Source organism: Phyllobates terribilis, unplaced genomic scaffold (assembly GCF_046119375.1).
Source record: "Phyllobates terribilis strain yellow unplaced genomic scaffold, ASM4611937v1 Scaffold_8__6_contigs__length_399053987, whole genome shotgun sequence".
Taxonomy (NCBI): domain Eukaryota; kingdom Metazoa; phylum Chordata; class Amphibia; order Anura; family Dendrobatidae; genus Phyllobates; species Phyllobates terribilis.
Genome location: NW_027362768.1, coordinates 363,055,300 through 363,076,773, shown reverse-complemented (window position 1 = coordinate 363,076,773; position 21,474 = coordinate 363,055,300). Strand labels below are relative to the sequence as shown.

At 52.4% G+C, this 21,474-nt stretch overlaps 1 protein-coding gene across 2 annotated transcripts; it reads right to left on the bottom strand.

The window, feature by feature from the left end:
• Positions 1 to 6,802: 6,802 nt before the first annotated feature.
• On the bottom strand, positions 6,803 to 21,214 carry LOC141157464 (probable peptidyl-tRNA hydrolase 2). 2 transcript variants are annotated; one of them, XM_073644785.1, is made up of 7 exons: positions 21,063 to 21,214; positions 13,530 to 13,647; positions 12,730 to 12,807; positions 10,957 to 11,031; positions 10,348 to 10,445; positions 8,549 to 8,663; positions 6,803 to 8,474 (listed from the first exon to the last, which is right to left on the bottom strand). In XM_073644785.1, the coding sequence occupies exons 2-7, from the start codon at positions 13,641 to 13,643 to the stop codon at positions 8,385 to 8,387; spliced, it is 570 nt and encodes a 189-aa protein (XP_073500886.1). In that variant the 5' UTR covers positions 13,644 to 13,647; positions 21,063 to 21,214; the 3' UTR covers positions 6,803 to 8,384. The 2 variants fall into 2 exon arrangements, with proteins under 2 accessions (XP_073500886.1, XP_073500887.1); XM_073644786.1 differs by having other exon boundaries at positions 20,999 to 21,121.
• Between the last annotated feature and the right edge of the window lie 260 nt (positions 21,215 to 21,474).

The window sequence follows — 21,474 nt, the reverse complement described above, 5'->3', positions numbered from 1 at the left end:
CCCCATACAACTCAATCAAAAAAGATACAAAAGTTATTGAAAGGTGAGAAAGGATAACAGAAAGCAAAGAGAAGTATACTGGGTTTGTGTCGCCTGCATAAACCTGGAGCCGGCCCTGGGGGGGGGAGACCCACATTCTTGAGAAAGGTGCAGACAGTTATGCTGTAGCTGTCTTTTTCGGGTGTGGCTGTACCCCTATGGGCATACTGGTCCCCTGCAGCACTATGGAATATGTTGGTGCTACTTATATAGATGGTTAGAAGAATGTCCCCAGCTGTCGACAGCTTTGTGCTTAAGTGCAACCTGCAGCAATTTTGTGTTAATTTTCTCACAAAGTGTTAAACTTTTTAGACAAAATTGTAGGGCGCCTGGACAGACCTGTCCGCTTAGTCCAGAAGGTGCTTTACTGGCGGAACGACATTTACTATGGCTGGAAAACTGCAATGACACGAAGAAGACATCAGTAACACACCTTGGATTTTCTCTTATGTTTTCTCAGGATCACACTGAAAAATCCTTTTTTTTATTATTATTTTCTAGAGAGAGCCATTCTTGTTCACAGATGCAATACCAGAGGTGGCCTGTAGATAAGGGTAGTGCTGTATCTCGATGGAAAAAAAAAAAATCTTTTACCCTTTTGGGTAACGCAACAATCTTCATCGTAGATAAGCAGCATCGAAAGGTTATGGCAGCCGCTGATTAGCACCCCACTATGGAATTGACCTGTCAAACCAAGCTTGCATGTTACTAGCATAGTCTATGGACAGCTGCATAGAAATACATGAACTGACACTCTCGGGTCGGGAGAGCCGCTGTGCGCTGTGGTCCGATCTTGACTGTCTGCGCCCTAAGCAATACAACACAGGCTGGCCAAATCCCAGTTGCCAGCCAGTCCTTAGGCTGTGTTCACACACGGTTTCTTTGAGGCATTCGTAAGCGACAAGTTTTCAAAGCAGAAAAGGCTCCAGGAAATGCTCCATTTTAGGAGGAGGCTTTTTTTTTTATAAAAGAGGTTTCTTTTCTTTTTTTGCAGTCTTTTGATTGGACAATGCCTAGTTCGGACTGGATTCCATCAGGATCTGCTTCAAAGAAATGATGTGCACTTTTTTTTCCCCATGATTCAAATATTTTCAGGGAACTAAAAATCTCATGAATAACGATGTGGAATTCCCATAGAAATGAAAAGGAAGAGTTTTGACTTGTGTTTTCTGGAGGATTTTGGAGCAAAAAAAAAACCCTGGTTGAGAACAGACTGATTGGTGCCTCCTAAGTTTTTTGTCTGCTGTATTGATGTCTGACGTTGGGCCGTATGTTGGTAAATGCGTCAGTCCTATAACGTCCCGGCTGAGGGCACACTGTACCGTCCCATAAGCTGCTGTGTGATCTTTACACATTGTGACCAAACCTAAAGTTATTCATTGACTCGGAGTTTATCCTGTCGGTTTCGATGCCCTTTATACATGAGTCAGTGGCTCTCTGTGGGTCCGAGTCCTGATCCGGCTCTGCCGCTCTTTGCCACATTTCTTTATTTGGATAAAACTTTTCTTCTTACTTTAAATCCTTGAACTTTTCAACAAAAACATTCCTCTCCTGGGATTTGTGTCCCTCTGGTTGTTTTGGAGCTTTTCATGATTGAACTCTAACCACAGAGAATATGTTGACTAAGGGTGTCCGGCGACTGCTGGGTGATAATTGCTGGAGCTCACAGATATAACAGATATTTTATATGTATCTTGCTAGAAAAAACTCCTGGACTGTTGGAGCAGAACTGCAGTCGCTCTATGTACATGTATATATGCAGCTGCTGTCAATACTTAAAGGGCCAGTAGACCTAAAGTCTGCAGCTTGTATCTGGATGTTCTCAGAACTGGAATTCGTCCAGAGTCCAGATTTCCGACACATCCCACTAAAAAATACTACAGTATAAGTCATGGATGCCCGACTGGGGGCCCTTAAATGCACAATATCTGCTCCTTGGGGTAAGCAAGACATGGGTGCCCCTGTGTAATGGCACTTATGAGCTTTTGTGTTGCTTCTATGACGTGCGCCCCTTTGATAAAAATCAGCAGCCTCATTTATGCCATGTTTGCACATTACATAAACGCTGCGTTTTATTTCCACTGCATTTTTTTTCTGTTGTGTTTCAAGCAAAGTGGATGTGATTTCATGAAAACTCTCTCCCACTGTGCTTGGGCATGAGTGGAACTTTGCAATTTTGGTGCACGTTACCTATAGGCGTCTATAGGGAAGGTGTAGAAATGCGTGGAAAAACTGCAAGTGCTTTTTTTAAAGTTCCGAATCCCAAGTGTTTCTGCACTAAAAATGTTTAAAAAGGGGGAAAAAGCAGCAAAAAACACAATGATCTGAGCATATTTAGTGAATTTTAGTGCTGACCTCTACATAAAATTCAGCTAGAAAAGCAGCATTTTCACATGTGGGAACATGGCCTTACAGGTGGTGTAATCAATATTAGATTGGTGCAGGTCTGAGTTTGTTGGTGTTCTGTGGATTAAAGGGGCTGCATGCCCCATTCACTGTCAGTACTGTCCCATCCATGTGCTGTACATGTTTTGCACGGAACCATAGACTTGTATTGGCCCTTGTCATCTGCGCTGCCGGAAAAAAATGGACATGTCTCTATGTAAAAACACGGAGATGTGCATAGCAGCATAGGTTATAATGAGTACGTGTGATATTCTTGGAAAAAAAAAAACGGATACCACAAGTACTGGAAACACTGAGGTGTTAGGGAGGCCTTATAGGACAGATGCAGACAGCCGATGATTCTCTTATCCGAGAGAACTGGGTCAGTTATGCAAACGAGACTTTGACCAGATTGTCTTGGATAAGTAAAAGATGGAGAAAAAAATGTCTCCATCCCATGAATGTGCGGAAATCGGACTGAACTCAGACGTCATCCGAGTGCAAGTCTGATGGTTTCCACAGACTCATTGACTTGCATGAATATTGGATCAAGCTGGGGAATGCAGCATTTTTATAAATAAATAAATATTTATAAATAAAGGACATGTGTACTTCCCCATAGAATAACATTGGTCTGAGTGCGATCCTATGTTTTGTTGGATTGTACTTGGACCGATAAGACGGTCGTCTGCACAAGCCCTAAAGCCCCTTCATTATATCGGGTTGACCACTACTGCTTAAAGGGGTTATCCATCATTTATTTATTTACGAGGCACAAACTTATTTAGGAAGCGGTGGCTGATATAAGACCCCCTTTTACACGCAGCTGTGTAAGCCAAAGGTTCTGCAGAGTCATCCTTAAATAGAAAGGAATGCAGGCGTGCTGCAATCTGCGTGCTGCTGTGGACGTGGCCTTTGTACATTCATATAGACCTTTCAAGTTAAAAGAGGATTTTAATGATCCAGTTGCTGTTTAATATCCATCCTCCAGCATCGGTACAGCTGGAATATACATATTACATCCATGTGGAAGCATTCCCGTCCGCACAGGTGTTGGGGAATGCAGCGACGGGATAAGGGAATATTTTATTAGTAGGTTTCCTTTCCTAACATTGGTGTTTTTATGCAGCGTTGATTGCATTCCCTATGCTGGCGTTTGTGTCCATTCACATTAGGACTGAAGTTACAAGAGAAAAGTGTTCTGGAAGGAATGTATGAAGCTCTCGCCTGCGGTAGGTGCGTTACCAGTGACCCTCCTCCTGTAATTCCACAATGACCTCATAGTCTTGTGACAGAAACACTGAAGATCAGGAAGAAGGCAAAAAAAAAAAAACCTCAGCAAATCTCTGCTGAAGGTGAGAGCGCCTTCTGGTGGTCAGCGTGTGCACAACAGCCAGGAAAAAGAACCGATATCTACACAAGGCGCCGATAGATTTGACACAAAATAAATGCATTTTAGATGTCAGTGGGTACGTTTTTGTCTGTAATCTTCCATCTCTCATTTGCTGACGCCCTGATATGCAGTTTTAGACTTTTCTCTTGTGGGATTGTCTCTCCCAGTAATATAGGCAGTATGTGCAGCTGTCTACATTAACTCATATATCAGCACTAGTGTTGCACGCAAGTGAGTTTGCATCGGATGCTCGAGTCCCTGCCCCGCATGTTTTGCGGCTGTTAGACAGCCTAAAAAAGAAACATGCTGGGATTGCCTGCCAAACAATGGGTTTTTGGCTAAGAGCCGTGAAACATGCGAGGCGGGGACTCAAGCATGTCACTCGAACACCCGATGCAAGCTCGAGTAGCAAGCACTTGCACTCAACACTAATCAGCACAGCTTCTATCCTGCACTTATTTCCTCACCATGTGCTTTCTTCCTTATCTATAGCCAGTTTTCTCTGCCCTCCCCGAGACTATAGATACTCTTCCCTATCCACCCCCCCTCCCCTTCACTACTGCTATTTCTATGGGTTTGTTTAGCTGTAACTGTTTTTGGACAGTACTGGAACCAATTCTAGCCAATATGCTTAGAGCACCTGGGCTTTTTCCTTTGGACCTATTCAGGTCCATATTACATTTTTGCAAAGTACTTTGCTACACAAAGTTATTACAGGCAGAAAACAGGGTCACATTTTATCATGTTCAAGCCCTTTGTATAAGGAAATAAACCCTAGTGGATGTAAAATGTGTGTGGGAGGTGAAAACAGAATTTTTCATTTAAACCTTTTGCGCAGAACGGATCTCATCTTCCTCCATGTTGGATCGCTTCACCTTTGCAGAGGAGCTGGGTCTCGAGACCTCGCATTCAGTTCTGTTGCTGCCATATGAAACCGGTCTTCTGTGTTTTAAGCCATTTGCAATTACATAAAGCAAAGTTTCACTGGAAATTCAGGAGGTGAGGGCAAAGACAATGTCAGATTTGCTGAGGTTGATGGGACTGTAACATTGTGACGTAGTGGAAAAACCAGTAACCGGTCGGGTTTCCGCTGACTTTCAGTCCTTGAACTTCCTTGTTGCAGACTCCAGGGGGGGCAGGAGATGACTCCTGGGCAGAAAGTAGCCCCAAATTCCCTGCCTGAACCCAGAGGTGCAGGCTTCTCAGGCAAGAGGCCTGGTTGGGGCAGTAATCTGCAGCCACGTTTTTACTTAAAAGGGGTATTCTCGTCTTGTAAAGTGATGGCGTAGGGCCAGGATATGTTGATCTCTTGGAACCAGTCCCAAAATCAAGGGCCTGCAGTGATAATCTAGCACACACAAAGCAGAAGATATGACCTGTCACTCCCCATAAGTATGTAATTATTTTCCCCTGGTATAAATGCCGCTGTTCTTCTGAATCCGGCGATGTTTTTCTTTTACTTGTGCGCCTCTCCGTTCCCGAGATATGGCCATCTCTATAAAGCTAGCCTCTTTGGACAACTGGGTGTGATCCCCACGCACCCGCCCACTGAAGAACTGAGGACTACACCTACTTGGCTAACAAAAGTAGACTCGCGTACAGGGCAAATAGGGCCATATCTCAGGAACAGAAAGGCGCAGGAACAAAATAAAAACATTGCCGGATTCAGGAGAACAGCGGCATTTATACCAGGTGAAAAAAACAAAAACATTTAAGGCGAGTGATGGGTCCTCTTGACCTGCTGTACTTTGTACAGCTGGGTATGTTTTCAAGAAGTGTCTTCTTTTCGCAGCCATTTGCAGAAATAATCAGACAGACCAATGAGATAAAAGTCTATTTACTCAAAAGGACAATTTAATTTAATTGCAATTGATCTCATAGTGAACGGATGAAGATATTCCACATGAGGATCACGTACAATAAAGCCAGTGTGTTACAGTCGGACGTGTTCCCCAATCTGCAGATGTCAGGACTCCTGCAGGTGAGTACCCAACGTCTGTGCCTCAGAAGTGTCATCATCGCTGGCACCAACACCAGGGTAGGAGCTCATCTTTAGGTCATAACTTTAATAAACGTTATCTTTAGTTTGGATCAACACTGCTACATCTGCATATAAGCTGTGTATAAAGAGCCCTGCAGCCGGAGCCATAGACAGCTATACAGGTGCATCTCACTAAATTAGAATATCATCAAAAAGTTAATTTATGACTTGTTTTTCATTGGCTGTAAGCCATAATCCTCAGTATTAACAGAAATAAACACTTGAAATAGATCACTCTGTGTGTAATGACTCTATATAATATGAGTTTCACTTTTTGTATTGAAGAACTGAAATAAAATTAGAATATCATCAAAAAGTTAATTTATGAGATGCACCTGTATATAGTCTACAAATGCCCCTAGTGGCTGCAAAGAGTCTTACATGTAAGGATATGTTCACACTGCGGCATTTTCTGCTCTAAAAAAAAAAAAGAAATTGCAAAAAAATTCCTTTTGTTCAAAGGGAATCTGTTAGCCCCTGAGACTTTTCACACCGCTAATATGGGCATACAAGTGATAGAAATGTGAATGTATACTTACCTGTATGGCTCATATTAGCAGTCTGGTTTCTTTGTAATCGTATTTTTATTAAATGATTTCTGCTAAGCTTGGCGTGCCCTGGACGCCAAGAAATCCCCACCTACTAGCCCTATTATCATACTTACCCCACAGTGTTTTCTTCGTTATTTAAAAAAAGTAAAAATCTGCTGAAATAAAAACAAAAAATGCTGACGAAAGACTACAGAGAACATGAGCGTTTCCCGAAGCCTCTTCTGTTTGAAAAACTGACCTATTTAACAGCCCAAAAAAAAGATTCAGTGACAACAGAGTCCAAGTTTCCATGGAAGAGCCCTGATAGACTGCAAAAACCCCTGTAAATCAGCCAAAACATTTAGACCCCCTGCAAGTCTCCATTTTACCACAAATTTTTTTTTTTTTTTTGTAAAAAAATTTTTTTTATACTTGCTATGGTAAAAAAAAAAAAAAAAAATACCAAACTCTGGTGATTGTGTACAGCAGTGACATCACATCAGCAGCGCTGCAGTATATAAACAGCTCGTGCTGTCTACATCAGTGATCGCCTGCAGCGCTGTTGATGTGACATCACTGCTGCATCTGATACACAGTCAGCTGCAAAGATGCAGAGCCCAGGGAAGGAGAGGACCAGCTGCTTGTTACTGGAAAACCCTTTTAACTCTGTCCCACTGCTGCCTGGACCCCGCACGATCTCTGAACAGCAGCCGATCCTTCATGTCCTGTACGGTGCGGCCTCCAAGGATCGGACTAGTTTTCCAGCACATCTCACAGATGATCAATCAGATCGAGATCTGGGAATTTGGAGAGATCACTTTCTCTTTGTGATGTTCCTGCAGGGCGGCGCTGCCATTAGGGAATCCCGCTGCCGTGGAGGTAGGTGGGACATGTCTCATCCACAAGGTTTTCCAGCAGGGCTCCGCACCATCACCAGCCTCCGCCGGCTCGTCTTCTTCCCAACGGAAAAGAAAATATCTTCCATCGTTCAGTGGTCCAGATCTGAGGAGCACCCACCCGTGGTAGACGCTTTCGTTAATGCCGCGATGGTCGGACACCTTTCTATCACAGCTAGCTAGCTGTCACTCCCCCTCATGCATCTCTAAGTCTCGAGCCCTCTCTAACCTGACGCTGGTTCCCAGTTTGTACCATTTTGAGGATACTAACCATTGGTAAGCAGCTGTCTCAGAGTCGCTCAGTAGTCCAGACATCACAAGGATTATCGATCATCTCCACCAGTCAGTGGTCATGAATCAGAGCCGTGGATTCACTGACGGATGACGATGGACGATCACCTCCGCCATAATTCTATGGTAATATTTAATATATCAGTGACATCTATTCGCATCATATTGTAATACTTTATCAATACAAGAAAAAAAAAAAGATCCCTAATAATGGAAGTGGCCGCGCTGTAGATGTTACCAGCGAAGCGTTCTTTTAAGATGTAACTAACTAAAATACCTACATGTCTCTTTCACATCCCCCGAATTATCACTGATCCCTAATGATGATCACTCTGACACTTGAGGACACTATCAAGGGGAATCCGCTCGCCTCCACGTTCCTTTATGGCAGAAGCACAGGGGGAACGCGTGGCAGCAGGGCGATTGAATCCAGTCTAGTGTTCCCCGTTATCAGCCATTTCAGTGATGCAAACGGTTTGGGATCAGCGGTTCTGCATGCAAGAGATGTCGTTGTCATACAGCGAATGGAGATCTAGATCACAAGATGGCAGCACAATGTACACGGGTGGGGCAGGATCCTGGCGCCGACTGATGCCAGCGGCTCTAGGTACCTACTTCTATCACCACCATAGTTTGCATTATGTAATAAGACTCTGCGTCTCTTTCCTCATTGATTGGCAATGGCTCTGGAGCACGATTCACTCATGTCCTGTATTCTTCTCCCACTCTGGAGGACGCGTCTGGGATGTCTCATCAGCTGTCCCTCCATCTTCTCCAGGTAGATGCCTTCGGCTCGCCTTGCTCTCCCCTCAGTTCAGCAGTTTCAGCTTTCCCGTCACTTTATTCACCATTTCTTCTTCACCCATGATGGCGAGGACAGTGCGTGACCCGACTGCGATCTGAAGACAAAACAGGACGTCAGATGTCTTAACAGTCCAGGCCTTACTGAAGTCTAAGGTGCTGAATGTCATACCTGGGTCCTGCCGGCATCCTGCACTAGGTACGAGGGGATGTCCATGCTTAATGCCAAGGCTTGTAACTCCATAAGGTGAGCAGTGCTGGAGCCCTGGAGGACCACCTTCTTAGCTCTGCAGAGAAAAAACAGCAAAAATAAGGAACAAAAGAAAAAGAGGGAAGGAGGATTTACAGCTCTGCAGCCATTGATACATTACTGATCCTGAGTTACATCCTGTATTATCCTCCAGAGCTGCACTCACTATTTTGCTGGTGCAGTCACTATGTACATACATTACTGATCCTGTACTGATCCTGAGTTACCTCCTGTATTATACTCCAGAGCAGCACTCACAATTCTGCTGGTGCAGTCACTGTGTACATACATTACTGATCCTGAGTTACATCCTGTATTAAGGCTGTGTGCCCACTATGCGTTTTTTAAGTGTTTCCGCAGCGGCAATTCGGCTGCAGAAACGCTTACAAAACGCTTGGTAGAAGGTCTGCCATGTCCCCCAATGATAATCTGCATGTGCTGTGCACATGCTGCGGAAATTTCCGCTGCGGAAAAATCCGCAGCACTACCAATTATTTTGCAGAATCGCGTCATTTTTGCCGCCATTGACTTGCATTGGAGCGCATGACATCCGCATCACTACATGTGCACATGCGGATATCATGCGGTTTAATGTGCGGAAGGTACCCGGGTTTGGAGAAGAGGAGACTCTCCTCCGGACCCAGGTACCATAGAACATGTAAAAAAAAAAAAAGAATGAAATAAAAAAATATTCATTATACTCATCCTTCTGATGGCCCCTGGTGTCCTTATCCGATCCGTCCTGGCTTGCTGGCAGCTCACGATGGTCTAAAAGGACCTGCTATGATGTCATTTAGTCATGTGACGGGTCACGCGATCGCTGACGTCGACGGTCGCGTGACCCGTCACATGACTAAATGACGTCATGGCAGGTCCTTTTAGACCGCCGGGGAGACCGGGGGCCATCAGAAGGTAAGTATATTTATTTTGTATTTTTTACCATTCTTTTACGGTCACACTATATAAATCCATGCCGGTTGCATGGATTTATATAGTGTGACCAAGTTGTCAAGCACTTTCCAAGTGAAGCTAAAATCGCTTGGAAAGCGCTTGTCAACCCGCATGCGGAAATGCATGTGAAGAACGCTTCACATCCGCATGTCCCTGGCAGGAAAAACACATGTACAATCCGCATGTACAATCCGCATGTACAATCCGCATGCGTTTTTTTTCTGCCAGGGAGATTCAGAAACGCTCAGGAAAAATCCGGAGCATTTCTGCATCGTGGGCACATAGCCTAACTCTACATTGATAAAAGTGTCAGCTCACTGCACAAAGAACAAGTCCTCACATGCTCCATAGTCAGGAAAATAAAAAGTCTGAAAATTACGACACAAACCCCAATTAACTTCTGATTTATTTTTTTATCATCACTAATCGTGCTGACCAGGAACTCAATGCTATAAAAACAAAACCCCAAAAAACTAATGGTGGAATTGCGGGTTGTTTTTTTTTTTTACCCCCTCCAAGAATTCACTTGCATTTAGAATTTTTGTTGCTATTTTTTCAGGACATAATTTTCCTATATAAACTCAAAACTCGTACTGCAAAAAGCTATGTAGATGGGTAAAAAAAAAAAAAAAAAAAAGATCATGACTCTTGGAGGAAGGGTAGGAAAAAACAAAACAAAATGAAAGCTCCAAAATCATACGGAAAGGATTCCTACCTCTATAACTACATCCCTCTTGAGCCACGAGAACATGAATCCCGTCCAGACTTACCCGTATTCTTCCCATTTCTCCACCATCTCCTTGGTCTTGGAGTCCTTTAACATGAGCTGATATAAGCCGACGGCACCGTGTCCCACCTGTGCGGCAATCTGAGGAGAGCGGGACGGATTAATGGCCGATCTAACAAATGCTCTATACACGTCACATACTCTGCCGGCAGAGCGAGGGGGAGCCGCCGCTCAGGCATCGCTGCACCCGGCAAGGCTGTAGATGTATCCATGAAGGTTGTATGGACATACACCTGGGCCAGGGATAAATCTACATCGCTGCATACAATACATGAGTGTGAGGGTCTTATAAGGACCAAAAAAGCCTCCATAAAGGGAATGTGCCAAAAGAGCTTTGTGTGCACAGATCGTAGGATTTGCAATCTGATTTAAAGAGGTATTTCCCATTTTGTACAACTAGCATATCCACGGGGTATGCTATAATTGTATAGTCCCACCAATGGTGCCCGGGCAGCGTGTCAGAATTCTCATTTATCTGACGTCACAGCTGGGATCCTCATCTACTACACATCTATGGCATAAATGCACCAGATGGGAATATACCTTTAAGGAATATTATAGTAGTGTCTCTGTCGGGGTAATGAGTTCTTACCTTCCCTACTCCCATAGACAGATCCGTGTTCACCACAAACACCATCTTGAAGTAAGTGTCGTCGTCATCCGTGTCCTAAACAACAATCAGAGCCCAATTATAAATATTGGAAATAAATGGAGCGCTGCACATTCAGTGACATCCAGTGTCTGACTGGGGTGTCTGGGGCCCACAGGAGGAATTGATCCTCGGGGCCCACCCTACATCTATATGCAAATAACTGTTAGCCGATATCCCCGTTATAGTGGAGCGTCGGCTGTAAATCACAGGCGGCTCCTGCACATATACTGTGCACCACCATAACTGGGATGTAGAATTACGGTAGTTTGCATTAAAGCGGTTCTTTGGTTAAAACGAGTTATCACCGATCCATGGAATCCACAGGATCGGTGATCACTTATTGATCGTTTGGGACCGAACATTGGAAAACGCATTTATCGGAAGAATGGGGAAGTTTTATCCCTGGCAGGACACTTATCCCCATTTTAAAAGCAGCGGCAGGTGGGACGTCTGATCACAGCTCTATTCATTCTCTTTGGGGCTTCCAGAAAAAAACAAGAACAGCCAGTGAGGGAATGAATGGATCAGTGGTCAAGTCGCACATGAGCTCCAGTCTAATGGGGAGAAAAGCTCCACATTCTACCAATCAGTGCGGGTCCCAGCAGTCAGACCCCCACTAATCAATAATTTATCACTTATCCTGTGGAGAGGTGATTACTTGTTTTCCCCAGAGAACCCCTGTAAGTGCATCTTGTTCCAAGTATTAATCACTAATGGAAATAAAGAATCTTCTAATTAATATCAGAGAGAACAAATGACCGCCATACACAGCACAATCCACTATACCAACACCAATAGTACCACATACAAGGGAGAAATACCACCACACCGTGACCAGACCAGATATTAACAGCATATAGAGTCCAAATAATTCGTCATCATTGCCATATCTCCCCCACCTCCTCCGTCACCAGTGCCATGTCATATCTCCCCCCACCATCACCATTGCTCTCCCTCATCTCCCCCCATTTCTCCCCATCTTCAGTCGGTAAAAAAAAAAAAAAAAAAAAAAAAATTATCTAAAAAACACTTACTCTCAACACGTTCCCCCAAAGAATCGTCCTCCGCTTCTTGCCTGGCATCTTTCTCCCTAACACAGGTTCGCGCTGCATGGTGACGTCATCGAGCAGCGCGCGCCTGTGTCGGGGAGGAAGCGGCAGGCAGGAAGCAGAGGTGAGGACACCGGATTCCTCCAGCTCCGCTGCCATTTTCCTCCTGTCGGCAGCGGAGGGATCGCTCCCTGCCCATCACACAATATGAGGGCAATCTGGCCATGGGCCCCCCGGAGCCTGGGGGTCCGAGAAGCAGGCTAGATTCAGATTGCCCTCATCAGCCGCACTGCAAGGGCCCTCCTGCAGTGTGGAGCACCGGCAGCCATGTTAACCAGGGGCCCCATGTGTCCTGCTCAGGGGCCAGCTGAGGACCCGGGCCCACCGGAGAATTCTCCGGTGTCCCGGTGCCCCAGTCCGACCCTGGTGACATCGACTATTAAAGGTTTTATGTCAGCTCACAGACACGGCGCCATGTGTGGTTGCATCTGGTACTGCAGATGAGTCTTACTCGTGAGACATAAGTGCCGCTGTTTCCAGTCCTGCAGCCCCTTCATTCTGATGATCGGCGCGGCTCGGACATCATGCTCCCACATCAATCACACGGCTATGAAAGTTAAAGCTGTGGAAAATCACTTTAACTCATTATTCAGAGGCCACTTACTGGATTCTGGTTTTCTAAGCTGTCGAAGTAAAATATTGCAGCTTCTTCGGCCGATACGTTCCCAGTCAGAATAAGCGCCTGTAAGAATCGAGGGGAAAAAAAACATGATCGCGGTCCTACTGCAAAGCTGAGCGACTTCCAATATGGCTGCTCGGGCCCTAAAATGTAAATGTACCCAGTGATACGCCGACTCTGTCCGTACCCAGGAAAGCGGATCCACGACGGGGACCTTTAATGGCGTCCATGCTGTCCTCAGTGGCTACATACCCACTGAATATAATATTTAAGGATGTGATAATGAAAATAAAAAAACTAAATGGAAGCGGTCATCACACACGAAGCCCCGAACCGCTGACGATGCGTCACACAGCACCGTGCGCACTACCTGTGAACAGTCATGTGGGCGGGTCCTGGACTCGAGGAGTCACACCCTCCTGGTTTCCCAGCAGTATCTGGCACGTGCAAAGTAAGGCAGCGTTCACATGTCTGGGATTTCTGGGGCACCGGAGCGTCTCCGGACCTGAACTCAACACCCTCAGAAATGCCCCTCAGAATGCTGTTTGGGGTCAGGAGATTTATGGCCGGTATCCGGCCCCTGAAACTCTACTTCACCTGCAGCGGGCCTCCAGCAAAAGAGTCTAAGAGGAGGAACATGTCTATAATCCGGCACTGGATGGAAGGCAGTGTGGATATGGACAAGTAAATAATGCGCAGTAAAGCCCCACGGTGCCCCCATTACAGCGCTGCCAGGCCTTTCTGCTCCCCTATGGCTCCACCTTACATCTCCTCTCTCCTTTTACCTTCTTGGCCTCGTCTTCAGGAATCGCCAGGTCCTTGAGCTGCTGTAAATACTGAGCGTTCACCTCCGCGCCTTCCTGGCCTCCGTCAGACGCTTCCTGCTCACAAGTCTCCATTATCCTAAAGGAAAGACGCCTTCATTTATTTCCAGCTTATTCTCAAAAGACGACGATGAAATCCAGATCACGGCGGCAAGTTCACGTCCTGCGATCTCCGCAATCACCATTATTAATGTAAAAAGCTTCAAATAACGAACACCGTGGTCGTAGATCGACATTAACATATATATATATATTTATTATTACAGGGGGATGTACATTGTGGATTATTTTGGAGATTTGTGCTTTTTACCCAGAGCTGACGCTGCTGTGTTGCACCTTTCATTCTGGATTGGGGCAAGTAAAAACCCACGACGCCCCCGGTGGTGATTGGGTGCATGTGCAGCTGAGCAGTGAGCTAATGGGACACAAAAGGGGGGAGGCGTCGGCCGACCCAAAGAGTCCGCGTGGGGGGGGAGGCGTGTGTCTCACTAAGCAAAGGGCGGGGGGGGGGGGTGGTGTCGTCTCACCAAGCAAAGGGCGGGGTCGTCTCACTAAGCAAAGGGCGGGGGGGGGGGGGGGGTCGTCTCACTAAGCAAAGGGCGGGGGGTTGGGGGATCGTCTCACTAAGCAAAGGGCGGGGGGTTGGGGGATCGTCTCACTAAGCAAAGGGCGGGGGGGTGTCGTCTCACCAAGCAAAGGGCGGGGTCGTCTCACTAAGCAAAGGGCGGGGGGGGGGGGGGGGGGGTGTCGTCTCACCAAGCAAAGGGCGGGGTCGTCTCACTAAGCAAAGGGCGGGGTCGTCGTCTCACTAAGCAAAGGGCGGGGTCGTCTCACTAAGCAAAGGGCGGGGTCGTCTCACTAAGCAAAGGGCGGGGGGGGTGTAGTCTCACTAAGCAAAGGGCGGGGGTGTCGTCTCACTAAGCAAAGGGCGGGGGTGTCGTCTCACTAAGCAAAGGGCGGGGGCGGGGGTGTCGTCTCACTAAGCAAAGGGCGGGGTCGTCTCACTAGGCAAAGGGCGGTGGGGGGTGTCTCACTAGGCAAAGGGCGGGGGGGGTCGTCTCACTAGGCAAAGGGCGGGGGGGGGTCGTCTCACTAGGCAAAGGGCGGGGGGGGTCGTCTCACTAGGCAAAGGGCGGGGGGGGGGTCGTCTCACTAGGCAAAGGGCGGGGGGCGGGGTCGTCTCACTAGGCAAAGGGCGGGGGGCGGGGTCGTCTCACTAGGCAAAGGGCGGGGGGGGGGTCGTCTCACTAGGCAAAGGGCGGGGGGGGGGTCGTCTCACTAGGCAAAGGGCGGGGGGGGGTGGTCGTCTCACTAGGCAAAGGGCGGGGGGGTGGTCGTCTCACTAGGCAAAGGGCGGGGGGGGGTCGTCTCACTAGGCAAAGGGCGGGGGGGGGTCGTCTCACTAGGCAAAGGGCGGGGGGGTGGTCGTCTCACTAGGCAAAGGGCGGGGGGGGGTCGTCTCACTAGGCAAAGGGCGGGGGGGGGGTCGTCTCACTAGGCAAAGGGCGGGGGCGGGGGGGGGGGGGGTCGTCTCACTAGGCAAAGGGCGGGGGGGGTCGTCTCACTAAGCAAAGGGCGGGGGGGGGTCGTCTCACTAAGCAAAGGGCGGGGGGGGGGGGTCGTCTCACTAAGCAAAGGGCGGGGGGGGTCGTCTCACTAAGCAAAGGGCGGGGGGGGTCGTCTCACTAGGCAAAGGGCGGGGGGGGTCGTCTCACTAGGCAAAGGGCGGGGGGGGGTCGTCTCACTAGGCAAAGGGCGGGGGGGGGGTCGTCTCACTAAGCAAAGGGCGGGGGGGGGGTCGTCTCACTAAGCAAAGGGCGGGGGGGGGATGTCTCACTAAGCAAAGGGCGGGGGGGGGTCGTCTCACTAAGCAAAGGGCGGGGGGGGGGGTCGTCTCACTAAGCAAAGGGCGGGGTCGTCTCACTAAGCAAAGGGCGGGGGGGGTCGTCTCACTAAGCAAAGGGCGGGGGGGGGGTCGTCTCACTAAGCAAAGGGCGGGGGGGGGTCGTCTCACTAAGCAAAGGGCGGGGGGGGGGGTCGTCTCACTAAGCAAAGGGCGGGGGGGGGGTCGTCTCACTAACCAAATGGCGGGGGGGGCGTCTCACTAAGCAAAGGGCGGGGGGGGGGTCGTCTCACTAGGCAAAGGGCGGGGGGGGGGGTCGTCTCACTAGGCAAAGGGCGGGGGGGGGGGTCGTCTCACTAGGCAAAGGGCGGGGGGGGGTCGTCTCACTAGGCAAAGGGCGGGGGGGGTCGTCTCACTAAGCAAAGGGCGGGGGGGTCGTCTCACTAGGCAAAGGGCGGGGGGGGGGGTCGTCTCACTAGGCAAAGGGCGGGGGGGGTCGTCTCACTAAGCAAAGGGCGGGGGGGGTCGTCTCACTAAGCAAAGGGCGGGGGGGGGTCGTCTCACTAAGCAAAGGGCGGGGGGGGGTCGTCTCACTAAGCAAAGGGCGGGGGGGGTCGTCTCACTAAGCAAAGGGCGGGGGGGGGGGTCGTCTCACTAAGCAAAGGGCGGGGGGGGTCGTCTCACTAAGCAAAGGGCGGGGGGGGTCGTCTCACTAAGCAAAGGGCGGGGGGGGGGTCGTCTCACTAGGCAAAGGGCGGGGGGGTCGTCTCACTAGGCAAAGGGCGGGGGGGGTCGTCTCACTAAGCAAAGGGCGGGGGGGGGGTCGTCTCACTAAGCAAAGGGCGGGGGGGGTCGTCTCACTAAGCAAAGGGCGGGGGGGGTCGTCTCACTAAGCAAAGGGCGGGGGGGGGGGTCGTCTCACTAAGCAAAGGGCGGGGGGGGGGGTCGTCTCACTAAGCAAAGGGCGGGGGGGGGGTCGTCTCACTAAGCAAAGGGCGGGGGGGGGTCGTCTCACTAAGCAAAGGGCGGGGGGGTCGTCTCACTAAGCAAAGGGCGGGGGGGGGTCGTCTCACTAAGCAAAGGGCGGGGGGGGGGTCGTCTCACTAAGCAAAGGGCGGGGGGGGGGGTGGTCGTCTCACTAAGCAAAGGGCGGGGGGGGTCGTCTCACTAGGCAAAGGGCGGGGGGGGGGGTCGTCTCACTAAGCAAAGGGCGGGGGGTTGGGGGATCGTCTCACTAAGCAAAGGGCGGGGGGTTGGGGGATCGTCTCACTAAGCAAAGGGCGGGGGGGTGTCGTCTCACCAAGCAAAGGGCGGGGTCGTCTCACTAAGCAAAGGGCGGGGGGGGGGTGTCGTCTCACCAAGCAAAGGGCGGGGTCGTCTCACTAAGCAAAGGGCGGGGTCGTCGTCTCACTAAGCAAAGGGCGGGGTCGTCTCACTAAGCAAAGGGCGGGGTCGTCTCACTAAGCAAAGGGCGGGGGCGGGGGTGTCGTCTCACTAAGCAAAGGACGGGGGCGGGGGTGTCGTCTCACTAAGCAAAGGGCGGGGGTGTCGTCTCACTAAGCAAAGGGCGGGGGCGGGGGTGTCGTCTCACTAAGCAAAGGGCGGGGTTGTCTCACTAGGCAAAGGGCAGGGGGGGTCGTCTCACTAGGCAAAGGGCGGGGGGGGGGTCGTCTCACTAGGCAAAGGGCGGGGGGGGGGGTCGTCTCACTAGGCAAAGGGCGGGGGGGGGGTCGTCTCACTAGGCAAAGGGCGGGGGGGGGTCGTCTCACTAGGCAAAGGGCGGGGGGGGGGTCGTCTCACTAGGCAAAGGGCGGGGGGGGTCGTCTCACTAGGCAAAGGGCGGGGGGGGGTCGTCTCACTAGGCAAAGGGCGGGGGGGGTCGTCTCACTAGGCAAAGGGCGGGGGGGGGGTCGTCTCACTAGGCAAAGGGCGGGGGGGGGTCGTCTCACTAGGCAAAGGGCGGGGGCGGGGTCGTCTCACTAGGCAAAGGGCGGGGGGGGTCGTCTCACTAAGCAAAGGGCGGGGGGGGTCGTCTCACTAAGCAAAGGGCGGGGGGGGTCGTCTCACTAGGCAAAGGGCGGGGGGGGTCGTCTCACTAGGCAAAGGGCGGGGGGGGTCGTCTCACTAAGCAAAGGGCGGGGGGGGGGTCATCTCACTAAGCAAAGGGCGGGGGGGGGTCGTCTCACTAAGCAAAGGGCGGGGGGGGGTCGTCTCACTAAGCAAAGGGCGGGGGGGGGTCGTCTCACTAAGCAAAGGGCGGGGGGGGGTCGTCTCACTAAGCAAAGGGCGGGGGGGGGTCGTCTCACTAAGCAAAGGGCGGGGGGGGTCGTCTCACTAAGCAAAGGGCGGGGGGGGTCGTCTCACTAAGCAAAGGGCGGGGGGGGGTCGTCTCTAAGCAAAGGGCGGGGGGGGTCGTCTCACTAAGCAAAGGGCGGGGGGGGGGTCGTCTCACTAAGCAAAGGGCGGGGGGGGGTCGTCTCACTAAGCAAAGGGCGGGGGGGGGGTCGTCTCACTAAGCAAAGGGCGGGGGGGGGTCGTCTCACTAAGCAAAGGGCGGGGGGGGGGTCGTCTCACTAGGCAAAGGGCAGGGGGGGGGGTCGTCTCACTAGGCAAAGGGCGGGGGGGGGGTCGTCTCACTAGGCAAAGGGCGGGGGGGGGGGTCGTCTCACTAGGCAAAGGGCGGGGGGGGGGTCGTCTCACTAGGCAAAGGGCGGGGGGGGTCGTCTCACTAAGCAAAGGGCGGGGGGGGGTCGTCTCACTAGGCAAAGGGCGGGGGGGGGTCGTCTCACTAGGCAAAGGGCGGGGGGGGTCGTCTCACTAAGCAAAGGGCGGGGGGGGGGTCGTCTCACTAAGCAAAGGGCGGGGGGGGGTCGTCTCACTAAGCAAAGGGCGGGGGGGGGGTCGTCTCACTAAGCAAAGGGCGGGGGGGGGGTCGTCTCACTAAGCAAAGGGCGGGGGGGGGGTCGTCTCACTAAGCAAAGGGCGGGGGGGGGGGGGTCGTCTCACTAAGCAAAGGGCGGGGGGGGTCGTCTCACTAAGCAAAGGGCGGGGGGGGGTCGTCTCACTAAGCAAAGGGCGGGGGGGGGTCGTCTCACTAAGCAAAGGGCGGGGGGGGGTCGTCTCACTAAGCAAAGGGCGGGGCTAAGCAAAGGGCGGGGGGGGTCGTCTCACTAGGCAAAGGGCGGGGGGGTCGTCTCACTAGGCAAAGGGCGGGGGGGGTCGTCTCACTAAGCAAAGGGCGGGGGGGGGTCGTCTCACTAAGCAAAGGGCGGGGGGGGTCGTCTCACTAAGCAAAGGGCGGGGGGGGGGGTCGTCTCACTAAGCAAAGGGCGGGGGGGGGGTCGTCTCACTAAGCAAAGGGCGGGGGGGGTCGTCTCACTAAGCAAAGGGCGGGGGGGGTCGTCTCACTAAGCAAAGGGCGGGGGGTCGTCTCACTAGGCAAAGGGCGGGGGGGGGGTCGTCTCACTAGGCAAAGGGCGGGGGGGGTCGTCTCACTAGGCAAAGGGCGGGGGGGTCGTCTCACTAGGCAAAGGGCGGGGGGGGTCGTCTCACTAGGCAAAGGGCGGGGGGGGGTCGTCTCACTAGGCAAAGGGCGGGGGGGGGGGTCGTCTCACTAGGCAAAGGGCGGGGGGGGGGGTCGTCTCACTAGGCAAAGGGCGGGGGGGGTCGTCTCACTAGGCAAAGGGCGGGGGGGGTCGCCTCACTAGGCAAAGGGCGGGGGGGGGTCGTCTCACTAGGCAAAGGGCGGGGGGGGTCGTCTCACTAGGCAAAGGGCGGGGGGGGGTCGTCTCACTAGGCAAAGGGCGGGGGGGGTCGTCTCACTAGGCAAAGGGCGGGGGGGGGTCGTCTCACTAGGCAAAGGGCGGGGGGGGTCGTCTCACTAAGCAAAGGGCGGGGGGGGGGGTCGTCTCACTAAGCAAAGGGCGGGGGGGGTCGTCTCACTAAGCAAAGGGCGGGGGGGTGGGTCGTCTCACTAAGCAAAGGGCGGGGGGTGGGTCGTCTCACTAAGCAAAGGGCGGGGTCGTCTCACTAAGCAAAGGGCGGGGGGGGTGTTGTCTCACTAAGCAAAGGGCGGGGGGGGGTCGTCTCACTAGGCAAAGGGCGGGGGGGGGGTCGTCTCACTAGGCAAAGGGCGGGGGGGGTCGTCTCACTAGGCAAAGGGCGGGGGGGGTCGTCTCACTAGGCAAAGGGCGGGGGGGGGTCGTCTCACTAGGCAAAGGGCGGGGGGGTCGTCTCACTAGGCAAAGGGCGGGGGGGTCGTCTCACTAGGCAAAGGGCGGGGGGGGTCGTCTCACTAGGCAAAGGGCGGGGGGGGTCGTCTCACTAGGCAAAGGGCGGGGGGGGTCGTCTCACTAGGCAAAGGGCGGGGGGGGTCGTCTCACTAGGCAAAGGGCGGGGGGGTCGTCTCACTAGGCAAAGGGCGGGGGGGGGTCGTCTCACTAGGCAAAGGGCGGGGGGGGTCGTCTCACTAGGCAAAGGGCGGGGTCGTCTCACTAGGCAAAGGGCGGGGGGGGGGTCGTCTCACTAGGCAAAGGGCGGGGGGGGGGGTCGTCTCACTAGGCAAAGGGCGGGGGGGGGGGTCGTCTCACTAGGCAAAGGGGCGGGGGGGGGGGTCGTCTCACTAGGCAAAGGGCGGGGGGGGGTCGTCTCACTAGGCAAAGGGCGGGGGGGGTCGTCTCACTAGGCAAAGGGCGGGGGGGGTCGTCTCACTAGGCAAAGGGCGGGGGGGGTCGTCTCACTAGGCAAAGGGCGGGGGGGGGTCGTCTCACTAGGCAAAGGGCGGGGGGGGTCGTCTCACTAGGCAAAGGGCGGGGGGGGTCGTCTCACTAGGCAAAGGGCGGGGGGGGGGTCGTCTCACTAGGCAAAGGGCGGGGGGGGTCGTCTCACTAGGCAAAGGGCGGGGGGGGTCGTCTCACTAGGCAAAGGGCGGGGGGGGTCGTCTCACTAGGCAAAGGGCGGGGGGGGGTCGTCTCACTAGGCAAAGTGCGGGGGGGGGTCGTCTCACTAGGCAAAGGGCGGGGGGGGGGTCGTCTCACTAGGCAAAGGGCGGGGGGGCGGTCGTCTCACTAGGCAAAGGGCGGGTCGTCTCACTAGGCAAAGGGCGGGGGGGGGGTCGTCTCACTAGGCAAAGGGCGGGGGGGGGTCGTCTCACTAGGCAAAGGGCGGGGGGGGGGTCGTCTCACTAGGCAAAGGGCGGGGGGGGTCGTCTCACTAGGCAAAGGGCGGGGGGGGTCGTCTCACTAGGCAAAGGGCGGGGCGGGGGGGGGGGTCAGCCGACGCAAAGAGGGGGGGGGTGTCATAAAAGAAGGGAGGGGCGACACACTGGAATACAGAAGTCACAGGTGCAGGTCTATTAGGGGTGTGGAGCTCCCTAAAGACACAAGAGCAAAAAATGCCCATGGCGGGAAGGATTACCCTCGCCGTCCTACCTGACTTGTTCAGAAAGATGGGAGAAAAAAAAAGTAGGGTTGTCAAGGGATAGAACTATGGTCGCTAAGAGCTCAGCATGGACCCCCCCCCCGTTACCATGGAGATCGTACAAATGAAGGGTTACGCCCTGATATGAATGGCCCCTGCACATACAGACCCGGCGGCCACAGCTCAGCCCGCACACACCGGCATCACACGTCCCCTGAGCGCCAGGTTCTCACCTCCAGCCAAAAATAAACGTCCTCTCAGCCCCAGAATACTCCCGCCGCAACCGGTGCCCGCTCCTCCTCCTCAGCCAGCAGGACCATGTGACCGGAAACGCTAAAGGAAGCGGACGAACATAGAGTAGTTTCCTGCTTATGAACGCGCGCCATCTTGCGGCCGGCGGCGAGTATGACACCTCCAGGAAGTGCAGTATAAATCTACCAGTGGCCACAAGGGCGAAGAGTAATATTATTATTATTATTATTATTATTATTGTTGTTGATGTTATTATTATCATTATTATTATCAGTAATAATAATAAATAATTATTAAAAGATATACAAATAATATCAGAATAACTAATACCTCGTCTGTATTTTTATATCAGGCAGATTTGTCCTGGAACTTAAGTGTCACGTTAATAGACTT

Coding starts and splice junctions, on each gene's coding strand:
- LOC141157464 (XM_073644785.1), bottom strand. CDS start 13,643: ATGGAGACTTGTGAGCAGGAAGCGTCTGACGGAGGCCAGGAAGGCGCG. Junction 11,032..12,729: donor GCTTAGAAAACCAGAATCCA/GTAAGTGGCCTC, acceptor ATTGTTGTTTAG/GACACGGATGACGACGACAC. Junction 8,475..8,548: donor AGGATGCCGGCAGGACCCAG/GTATGACATTCA, acceptor TTTTGTCTTCAG/ATCGCAGTCGGGTCACGCAC.